General features: G+C 21.5%; 2 protein-coding genes across 2 annotated transcripts; both read right to left on the bottom strand.

Annotated features, from left to right (window-relative positions):
• Window positions 1-4529: 4529 nt before the first annotated feature.
• LOC105360850 (immunoglobulin superfamily member 10-like) lies at window positions 4530-8845 on the bottom strand. The gene is made up of 3 exons (XM_011497850.1): window positions 7917-8845; window positions 5072-5559; window positions 4530-4681 (listed from the first exon to the last, which is right to left on the bottom strand). Exons 1-3 carry the CDS (start codon window positions 8843-8845, stop codon window positions 4530-4532), a joined length of 1569 nt encoding a protein of 522 aa, XP_011496152.1.
• A 3142-nt stretch (window positions 8846-11987) lies between these two features.
• On the bottom strand, window positions 11988-12712 carry emc (Basic helix-loop-helix domain-containing extra-macrochaetae). Its single transcript, XM_011497697.1, has one exon. It carries the CDS (start codon window positions 12412-12414, stop codon window positions 12079-12081), a length of 336 nt encoding a protein of 111 aa, XP_011495999.1. The 5' UTR covers window positions 12415-12712; the 3' UTR covers window positions 11988-12078.
• Window positions 12713-12977: the final 265 nt, after the last annotated feature.

The raw sequence follows: 12977 nt of genomic DNA, 5'->3' as shown, positions 1-12977 counted from the left end.
AATAACTTAATACTTTTCAAATATATTGACTGTATTCATAAATTATATAATAGTTACTATTTATATTACAATTTTATATTACAATATAAAAATATTAACCATTATGATCAATATTTGAGAATATATATTTATGCAAAACGATTTATTTTTATAAAAATATAAGAGAAAACAGTTCAATCGTGTTTTCAATCGTGTATGTTATCTGCTTAAAAAGAAAGAAAATCAATCTAAAGGAGTTTGGAAAATAACAAAATTTCTAATATTTATAAGCTTTTAAACGTCCTGCAATTTTTCGTTAATTTTAAATATAACTTTTTTCAAATGTGTTACATATAAAAATTACTAAAGATATTTAATAATAATATCTAATGTATTTTATGATAATTCATTATATGAATAGTCATTTACATAAAATTGCCAATTCATTGTAACAAAATAAAATTTTCTATATATAATATATTGCCATATTGATTCTGTAATTTATATTTAAATACATTCAATTTTATGTTATATTATAATATCATAAATGATAACTATTATGTTATAGATGTTATTCCTATTATTATATAATATAATATAACTATTATTATACAAACGATCTAATTTAAAAAATTCCAAATCAAAATTTATGGACTGATTTATGCAATAAATACAAAATAAAATTTATTAAAATCGTAATACTATGTTAAATAATAAAAATATGTACGCAAAGTGAAAATTGTAAATTTATAGAAATGAAATATTTAAAATTTAAATAATAAATATACATTTATGAAAATTATCTTAGGAAGTGATAATCAAAACATTTAATGAAGTATACTAATCTAAATATATCTATATTTATGTAAATCGTACAAATATAGTTCCAAATATATAAAAACAAATTCTTTCGTTTAATTTAAAAATACATTAAATATAAAATAATTATCTATGAGATAAAGAATTATTATGAATATTTTAATTTTACTTTCAATATAAAATTTCAAAATAATTAATATATTCATAAAATTGGATAGTGGCTAATAATTACAATTCATAATATAGAAAGATAACAAATAATAACATCGATGCATTATCAAATAACGAACATTAATTTAGTTATTGAAGATTTACACCGACCATTATAACATAATAAAAAAATTCAATAACAATTAACATATATATTTTTGAAAGCTTTAAACAATTTTACTATATAGAATTCCTTAATTAAAAAAATATATGTGATAATTTACTTATTTAATGCATTGATAAAATATATACATTATAAATATTATATCAATCAATCTGAGCTTTTCTAACATTTACAAGAAATGATTTATGATGGCATAATATAGATTATATTGAGAAATTTGAGAAATACGTATAATTAAATACGTCAAAAATAAAAAATACTTTTAATCTATTAATAAATTTTAAAAAATTACCAAGTTTTAGGAAATGGAAGAAATTTAAAAAACTGATTTTTTCAAATACTGACACAAGCACAAAAATAAAACTAGTTTTATAAGAATAAAATAATATATTATAATACATAGTTATATATAATAATATATAATATTAATTAAATTACAAAACAATGTACTACAAAAATCTTTTTTAATAATAATCAAATAATGGTTATTATTAATAAACAATAAATAACTTGGATGAAAAATATATGAATTTTTTTTTAATAAAAAAAAGAATAAATAAAAGATATAAGAAAAAGCTATGACATGATATTCTATGATAAATGATATAGGAAATAATATAATTTTAATTCAAATGACGATTTAACTAAAATAAATTGTAGAACTTTATGAAACAATTATATAAAAATAAGCTCAAAATTCCAAAAGATGTGTTTAATACATTTCAAAGATATGTATTACATTACAACATGCATAATATGTAATAGATATTAAAATAATTTATAATCAAAGTTTCATTGATCAAAATCATTAAAAATATTTTTACAAATTGTATTATGGAAATACATTTATAAACATTTATTATGATCATATTTTATAAATAATGATGATGCAAATACAATTAGTTACTATATAATTACAAAATAATTTTTCATAAATAGAACTATATTTCAATTAACCGATTATAAAAATCAAACGGTTATAACTACTTATCAAATGATAAAAAAGTTTTGCCTGTCAAAATTTTAATAAAAATTGGTACAATAAAAAGTACAATTGTACGTTTTAATTAATTGATATTTATAATATATTGATATTTATTATATAAGTCTATTATTGTATTACTTTATCTTCTTTCGTTCATCTACAATACATATTTCCTTTAGGTAATAATTATGAAAAAAGATGATCTAAAAACTTTAACTATAGAAATATAAGTCTGCACTTCTTGAAGTATAACTATTATATAGGAATTAAAAAAATAATAATCTGCAGTTTAATTATAAAATAATATCAATAAATTAATTACATAGAATGCTCAGATACTTCAGAGTGAACATATATAGAATGTATCTATATAAGACCTATATAAGATTGTTCAAACAATCTCAAATTGACTCAATTGTAAATTCTAAAATTTCAAAGAAACTGATAGTATATAATTATAAATAGGTCCTATAATAACCTTTTGATAGACAGATTAACCAAGTAAATAATTTCAATAACATTTATTATATAAATTTTAAATTAAAGGAAAATTTTGAATTTCTTCAGTAACCTATTGTCCTAATACTAAAAAATCTCAATAAATGAAAAAATAGATAAATAAACTAAATAATATAAAACATAAATAATATAAAATATAATTTCACAATATTAATAAAAATTAATGCAAAGGAATATGTTTAATATTAAAAAGTAGTAGCTGTATAAAATATAAAAAATATTAAATTGACGTAATTTAATAATGTTAAATTAATTTTGCAACTATTTGCTAATGTTTTGATTCTTCCTTTATAGTCTAAGTTTTTTTAATTTTTAATTCTATCATTTTTTAACGTACCTCTATCTAAATTATGAATTTGACCACGTTTGAAATAAATAATGTAACATGTTTAAAAAGGACGATCACAAAGGGGACAAAACTATACATAAAATAACTTATTTTTTATTTAGTACAAGTATATTTCTTTGGTATGAACTCTAAATTATAGACGATAGTTATAACTAACTAACGCTATAAAACTAAGAAGACATTTATATCCAATTAATGGGCGATGTAAATTATTTATATCTAATTCATAGTTAAATATGAACATAAATATAATTTATTAAATGAAGAAATATAACATCAAATTTAACAAATATACATAAATTATTATTATGTGGTTACAATGTATATATTAGAAGTAATAAATTAGTATTAAGTACTCATTTTACATTCATTTGTACACCAATTGCTTATGATACAGTTTGCACAAGAAATGAGATGATAGAAAGGCTCTATCAACAATGCCAAAAAATAAAAGATGGGAATCGCTTATTGTTTCGTTTACATTTTTTATGGACTTCGTAATTTTGCTAATATTTGTAGCAATATCGTTATTAAGGTGGAAGCATTTATTTTATTCTTTATGAGTGATCACGATTATAAATATATTATTATTGTTAATTTTTTAAAATTATTTTAGGTGAAAATTAAACTTTTATATGTATATATAAGTATAAATATATACAGTTACTATTTATCTTCATTATTTTATTATCTTCAAAAATTTTTATTCAAACAAAACGTTAAAAAAATTAATAAAATATTTTAATAAATTTTAATATACTTTTTTTTTGTATTGCAAAAGATAACCATCTGAAGCATACTTTTACAATATTCTTGATAATGACGAATAAATTAATTTATGAATAAAAATATAATTAATAAAGTAAGACATTGAATTTTGGAATTCTATAATAATATATAGTAAATAATATTAATATAACAATGAGATATTGTTTATTAAATTAATTACTCTATAATAATTATTGTTATAATACAAATTTTCATTATAAATAACGGTAAAAATATTATAAATAATTGAACACTAGTGATTATTTTCTATTCTTTTTTAATTTATATAAAATAGAATTAGCACTAATTTTTATTATTGTAAAGTTTGTTTTTCTAACCATTGTATACACTTTAAATACTATTAAATATGTCAACTATTACATAAAATCTTATGAATTTATTTTATATTTATGCGAATAATTTATTGAACTCTATTCATTTTTTAATTATATTCTAAATTTTGAAGACACGTTTTTCTTTACTTAATATACATGAAAAATTTGTTTAGAACTAATAGAAAAAACAAATTAAATAATTCAAAATAGAACTATGAATTCGAAAGAATAAATAGTTTATCTTTATTATTTTACTATAATCTAAAATTGATAATTATTTTGATGTTAGTTTTTATTAAAAAAAATTTCTAATTAGATTTTACAGAAATAAATTTTGTTCAATTAATGCCTATTTTAACAAGTGATTTAATTAAAAAATAAATACCATATTATAAATTGAAAATAAAATTTTTATTACTATAAAAAATTTATATTCATTGATTATATATCCATTACATCGCCCACATAACCTTCATCAGGACTTTCTGTGTGCTCACGCACTTCTAGGGTCTCTGGAACCCCAATTAATGGTATTACTTTGTTTGGACTATCGATAAGTGCTAGGTTCTTAATTGTTCTAACGTTTGTTTCGACTGTCGGTTGGAGCATTGAGTAAGGTGATAGCATTATTGAACTATTATAATTCTCTGTAAATCGTGAGCGTATAAGTGGCATTGGAATTGTGTGTGTGTCATTCATTTCGATGACTGAATTATTTGTATAAGTATGAGCATATGCTATAAGCTCAACTTCATGCGCAAAATGCGTTCCACGATGAGTCGTTCGTACATGAGTCACGTCTGAACCTAATTTTGGTAACCCAAAATTTAAAGGATATCCATCACAATCTAAATAGCTACAAACTGGCTCAGAATAAAGTTGATAAGGTCGTTGATAATTAAATTCAAAATATTTATCATTTCTTAGCTCATGAATTATATCCGGACCTATTAAACTTTTTTGCGGCAAGTGTTCAATTTTACGGCATACTATTTCAACTTGGTCAGACGTATTTTGCAAACATGTATCATTTGATTTTGAATTAGTATTCATAGTATAGGTACAATTATGTACGCTATGTATTTTACTCGGTGATTTATTAGATTTTTTTTTAAAAATAGATAAAGAAGTAACAGTTCTAATGGAAAAAACTTTTGAATTATTTTTTGAATACGTTCGCAAATTTTGGGCATATAAAAAAATTCCTAGAAAAAGACAACCTAATGCTAATAGACTGCCCAGTAGAGCACTTGTAGTTATGGCAGCAACATATCCAGTTTTAAAATCTTCAATTGAGGGATCTATTGTATTGTGCTCACTGTGTAAGACAAAGAGTGTCAAATTATCCGAAGCTATACCTGCCGCATTCTCTGCTTGGCAAACAAAGTTACCTTCGTCTAATTCTTTAACATCTAAAATGTTTAAACTAGTAATTATCTTTCCACTCTTACTGTACTGGCTGTAGGTATATCTGAAACATAAACTAATATATATTTCTATATATACACTATATTATATTATTAATAATTTATTAAAATAAAACTTATAATTAAGTTGATGATATTATATATTTATATATATAGTTTATTCATCCTATTTTTAGAAATAAATATATATATATATATATATATATATATATATATATATAGTATATATTATAATTATATTTGTTTTTTCTGATAGACATAAATAAATAAAAAATTAATAGTGCATTACATACTAAATTTAAAGAAATTAACAAATCTGTGGGAATAGATATAGCGGAAGCATTAACATAATAAAGTAATACAGAACTTTGACATACATCGCATCAAAACAGATAGATGACAAGCTTTAATATAAAAATTTAAATAATTAAATAATTCTGAATAATTGTTATTTATTATAATTTATAAACAATATCGGACAAATTAAAGATACTAAATTCCACCATAACACTCAGAAATAAAGTTTTTAAAAATTGAGGTTATTTTTAAAATAATCGAATAACGAAGGTGATAAAAATTCAAGATAGAATTATGAGAATTATATTCTAGATTAGATTGAGTATTGGTGGATAAATATGAATAATAATAAAACTTTGACTGAAAATTTTATTTGCAAAAAAATAATATTAGAATATGATATTGGAATAAATAATATAGTTATATAAATAATTAAATTCATATTTTATCTAAGTTAATTGACATATTGATTAGAATATTTCAAGCATAAAATTTTAGACAATATTAAATAACAAAAGATACTATCCTACCTATCTACAATTTTAATTGTAAAACATATATTATCTTATATTATTAAATCTTCAAGTTACATAATTTATATAATAGCTTTGCCAATGAAAATCAATGTATAATCGTATGATTCAATAAAATTTAAAAACAGTTAAATTAAAAAAAAACGTTTTTAATAAAAATAAAGGTAATAAAAAATAAAGGAAAAATCCCTTGTGATAAGCAAGAAATTATGATTGAAATTTCATTTAAAATGGAAATGAAAAATAAGGATTGTACTATTATAGACACAGCTATAAAGAAATAGCTAATCAAAGTTATAGAAATATTTTAAAACATTTTACTGATATCTTTGTATGCGTATTTCCTAATAATAAATACATCATTGAATATATTCTTTGTAGTATGTCAATATTTTTCAACTGAAATAAATATTGTATTTTTCTTACTGCTGAATAAATTATAGCACGTTCTTATCTTGAACTGAACAATTGTTAATACTTAATTATAGTTTATTACTGTCTTATTTTTATATATAACATTAACATCCTTTATAAATTATATAATTTATTTAACATTTTTTTCAGCGTTTCAAAATCTAAAAATAGTATAGTAAGTATATCATAAATATACCTAAGTATATTTTTAAATAAAGATTACAATACTATTTTATGATATTAAAAATAGAAAATAATTATAACCAAAAAATAAATTTGAATCATGGGAGAGAGAGTTAAATAATATTTTTATTTCAATTGTCAAAGTTAATCGATAATAAGTACCTTCAATCAATTGTACATAATTAATATTAATAAAAATCAACATGATAAATTAAATAAAAGTTTATATCTATAGTTTTCTTTGTTTTTATAAAATATAAATTTTTAATAAATTGTTCACTTATTAATAAATATATTGTTAAATATTTTTATTTGAAATTGTTATCTTCAGAATTTTATGCAGATAATATATAATAAGAATTAATGAATATAATAAATATATAATAAGTTATTATTGAAAAATAATACATTTTTTATAATATATATAATTACGATAATATAATAAATTTATCTTTATAACGATTTTTATTAATATACAATAAAACATCATTTATAAAATAAAATCAATATTAATTTTAATACTTTATTAATATTCCACACAACATTTAAATCAAAGTAAATAAACAATGAAATAAAAATCTTATTTATAAATTTTTTTCCTTAAGAAAAAAAATCTGATAAAAAGAATTTTATAAGAAGTAAAGTATTTAATACATACTGGAATGCGAAATATTAAGTACTTCGAAACCTTTAATCTTTGTTAGAATATGAATTAATTAATAAAATATTTTCATTTTTAACTGTTAAAAAGATTTTTTTTAATGCAACAATATCTTTATGTGTTTCCTAAAAAGTTTTTGAATTATCATAATTTATATTATATGTGTTATATTATGTTTTTATTTTTAACTATTAAAAATATATTTAATGTTTAAATAGATTAGATTGTTTTAAACAACAATCATCAAAATATAATTATCTTCCTAATGGAACAAATTTACAAAAAAAATTATGTTTAATTATAAAGTACACACCTGAATTTTTCTTCTTTTATTGCACTATTCTCAAGATTAAGTTGTTTGCCATTTAATAACCATATAATTGCAGGTTGTGGCACAGCCTGTACTTCACAATTTAGAGTCACATTTTCTCCTTCATAAATATTTAAGTAATCAATGAGTTTCACCCTTGGAATACAAGCTAAGTCTTGGATTTTCAGTGTTCGCACCGACCGCTTCATCAGCGTTAGTGGTTCTGCACAACTCGGTTCCATTTCTTGTGATGTTTGAATCTGGGAAGCCATTAGCCAGTCGCGTAATGTGCTTAGTAAACAATCGCATCGCCAGGGATTTCCATGCATAGATAAATCGTGTAAGCTGGCTGATAATGGAAGTACATTTTCTGGTACGCTTGTCAGAAGATTATCATTTAACCGTAGCCATTCGAGTTTATGTAAATTTGCAAAAACTCCAGATTCAATTTGCGAGAGCTGGCAATGACTTAAATCGAGAAAACTTAATTGACTTAAATGAATGAAATTATTGTGTTGTAATACTTTCAGAGGATTACCTGATAAGTTTAATCGCATAAGATTACCTATTGAAATAAATGCTTCTGAAGGTACTCGATCAAGTTCGTTTTCTGAGAGTTCAAGTTCTACTAAACCTTGTAAACCCGTAAAGGCACGAGCTGACACATATTGAATATGTGATCGACCAAGATAAAGTTTTTGTAAATTGAACAACCGTAAGATAAAGAAACAATCAGATGAAAGGTTGAGCAACTGGTTACCTGATAGATCAAAGACTTGTGTCTCCTCACGCGCACCTTGTGGCAGACCTTGAAACCCACGAGATGCGCACTCAACCCATTCCTTACCAGCTTTCCACTTACAGATGCATAAATTAGGACAGCTTGCAGCTGTATGCATTAACAGTAAGTAAATCCATAATAATATACACATTTTGAAACTGATGCAAAAAGTCCTTACAAGTCAACATCAATGTTCTTTGGGCACTCGCAATCTGTACGACTCTACAAGTACTTATCGATTTTCTCTTCAAACTAACTAGGATTTCGGAGTTCGATACATATGCGCACGCACATAGAATTTGTATATATTTAATGTTATAAACGTCTAGTAAAGTAAATATAGAAAACTAATGCCTTGCAAAACTAATGTATATGCAAATATATTAATAACTGTGTGACTTTGATGTTCATAAAACTACGTAATTGAAAAATTGACAAATATTCATTACTAAAAAATATACAAACCATTTAAAAACAAAAAAATAAATAAAATCAAATTTTTTATAGAACAATTTTTTCAATTTTTACTTTACAAACAGTTATATCAGTAAATAAAACCAAATATTTATTGAAAACGAGCATAGAATTTTATTAGTTAATATGCTGTGTATATAGAACAAAAATCATAAAATCTATATTGCATAAGAATAAAAATCTTTATTTTTTAAATTTACTTGTGCGTATAAACAGTAAATATAGTTATATATTCATGTAATTTAATAAAATTTTGAAAAAATTTAACAAATTCTTTTTAAATAATTTGCTTATTTCATTATATATATCATATTTTATTTAATTTATATATATTATTTAATTATATATTTTTTTATAATCTAAAATCGTAATTTTTAAAAATAATTTAACATAAAATCATAGAAATACAAAAATATAAAACATTTGAAAATAAAAATATTAAGACAATTAAAGATATATTTGAATAAATAAAATTTGATAAATGTTGAATGCACTTTTTTTTAATATTTTTTTTTACATCATAAACCTAAAAAACTGTAAACAGTTTGCACTCGATATAGGACTTGTCATCGAATCTCGTAAATCAAGAAAGGAAAGAACTCTTCGTCTTCTGCACTCATTGTTGCAATATGTCCTTCAATTATAAATTCATAAATAAATTCATAAATATATGGTCCGCTAATACAAAAATATATATGTAGTTCTCTTTTGAAGAGAGATAGTTTTCTCCATTACTTTTGTAAGATCACGTTTTATCAAAATTTCATTTATGAAATGTCAACTCTAGAATAATTGATTGTAAAATCATCGTTATAAAATGCTCTCCATTTGATTTCAAATAATATTTTAAGTTATATGTGGTCGCGGTATTGAATTATCGATTTTCGAAGTATTGTATTAAAAGTTTATTACTAATTATGAAATAGCTTCAGAAAAGTGCAGAAAGTAAACCTAATAAAAAATATTTATTTTTACATTAGACTCAACATTTTCTTTATTACCTATAATTAAAAATGAATACATAATGGTGAAATTTAATTTTAATAAAATATAATTTGTATTCAAATGGCGATAGCTTATAGATTAAACACAATTATTTAGTTCTATATTTTATTTGTACCTAAAAAACATTTCTATAATAACTTATTAAAATTTTTAAAAATTTAAACAAATATTTTAATAAATTTCTTTAAAAATTTTACTTGTTTCAGAACATAAAAAAATATGGTATAACCTTAATAAATTTTGAATATATATACTAACATAAAATTAGCACTATTGACATATGTAAAAAAATGTGGATATAAGATCAATAAATATTTCCATCACTGAAATTGTATTAATAATGAAAAAGCTTTTTTCAATATGAATTAATACATTTTTTTAAATAAAATATAATTGAAGTTAAACAAATAATATAAACTTTTGTAATTTATTTAATCATCATTTAACTCATATTTAATATTTTCATTACTTTAATCAGGAAGCTTCAAATAATAAATTTCATTGTAATTTAATTTTTTTTATTTTGTATGATATATTGTAGCTGCTACCTTTATTTATTGATAATTAATTTATTAGTAAAGTCTAGTTTGTATTTTAATATTTCATTATTTTCGATACTAACTTAAGCTTTGTAATAATTTTTAAATATTGTAGAGTTGATTCGATGTAATCAAAAGTACCTTTTAATCTATTATGATAAATCACTATATGATTAATGATTAATTTTTTTTTTTTATTAAAATTAAAGTTATAAATTTAATTTACATTTTGTTTACACGTATATATGAATATATTCATGATAAAAAAATTATTCCATCGTGTAATTACTAATTTTAAAAATTCTATTTCAAACTTTAATTTTATAAAGAATTTTCAAAACTTTTATTCATTATATTTTTGAATTAAAATAATTACGATATAAATTTTATATTACTAAAACAAAAAATTTCCTTTGATTTTAATTATAAAAACACAAAAGAACTTCTTACATAAATTTTTAAATAAAATCTCGTAACTAATTGTAAATTAAAAAGAATAATGCGATATTAATTTAAAAAAGAATAAATCTTTTATACTTTAAAACTTGATACATAAATAGTTTTATATAAGTGATATCTAAAATATAATAAACGTATTTTAAAAACATAATCAAGGTTGTTAATAAAATCAAATAATAAAAAATTAAGTTAAAAAATAGATTGAGAAGTTTTTCCTTTATTTTGATTAATTTTTGTACTTATTCTAATTGTTTTAATTATGAATTACATATTTTGCTTATTTAATTCAACCAATATCTAAATGTATATATTTGTATATATATATAATACATCTAGAAATGTATATAATAGTTTAATGCTGAGCTAATTTATAATTGAGCAATAAAACATAATTAAAATATATTTACTCATAAATTTGGTTTTAATACTTCGTAAAGTAGTAAATACATGTCATAGAGTAAGATTTCATAAGTGTTTTCATCATTTGTTTTTTAAACTATTTTTTTAACCGTGTCATATGAATAATTCAATAAGTATTTTATAATAAAAATTTATGTTCACAAAACAATGTTAATCATTTATTACATGATATAGTTTATAAAAATAATATGTATATTGATCTTATATTAAAATATAATAAAATTCAACGTATGCTATTTTAAAATAGTATAAATATGGCCATTTATCTGGATACAAAAGATACATTATTAAAAGAAACATGTAAAATTAATTAATTTGTTAAAAGTAACTTATGTAAAGCATATGTAACATAATATATGTAAAACAGAATCGCTAGTTTTCACAGTATCTTCATTATTTACACCACAATTATAATTTTTGTAAGCGACTCCAAAAATTAAGTCTGTTACACATATTAATATTAATTACCCTTATTTATTGTCATAAGTCATCGTTGCTTTAAAGGGTTTTCATTATCTGTCAATTGAGATTGATTATCATTTTCTTGCTGTTGATGATCAATATTCTCTTCTTTTTGATGATCATGCTTATTATGCTCTTCCAGAGTACTTTCAAGTTCATAAATATATTGAATAACGCGCTGAATAACCTCAAGCTTAGAAAGTTTTCGCTTGCGTGGCATATGTGGAACAAGATCGCGTAGCTTACCAAAGTAGGCGGCAACTCCTTCAGCTTCGAGGTTTTTCCGACCTCTAGTAATGAAAACTCTCCTCGTTGTAGATGACACTCGTCTTCCAACGGGACTTGCTACCATCGCCTTCATGATTTGTAAATTGATCTGTATCCTGATGCTCTTCTTACTTTGTCACACTTTTTACTGCTTTATATTTATCTATATTTTTTTCACATATATACATTAACTGATAAAAGAAATTTTCTAAATAAATTATTCTTCGAAATATTTTCGAGTACTATGTGATCTAGTATGTCGTCCTCACTCACCCTTGTAAAATATTTTACAATCAAGCTCTACTCTACTACCGACCAGTTTAGTGCTATTATATAGAATATATGTAAACGCCTAGAAAATTATACTATTATCTGTTAACAATTTTATTTCTTATGATTCTTAGATGAAACCATTAGTGTAGAATTAATCATATAATTTTTTTAATATTGTATTGTTTTACACAGTAAAAATTATAATAAAAACAACTATCTACCTTTGTTTTAAAAATACCAGCAATACTAAACTTTCCCACGCTCGAGACACATTCTTCTACTAACCAGAAACTCGTAATCATTCGGGTTTTCTCGGAGGTATTCGGTAGTGTTGGAAGAAAAGATGAGATTCGTACATGTCTCGTGACAGCTTTTCTGTTTAGA

Source organism: Ceratosolen solmsi, unplaced genomic scaffold (assembly GCF_000503995.2).
Source record: "Ceratosolen solmsi marchali unplaced genomic scaffold, CerSol_1.0 scaffold47, whole genome shotgun sequence".
NCBI classification, from domain to species: domain Eukaryota; kingdom Metazoa; phylum Arthropoda; class Insecta; order Hymenoptera; family Agaonidae; genus Ceratosolen; species Ceratosolen solmsi.
This window is presented reverse-complemented; position numbering and strand designations above follow the sequence as displayed.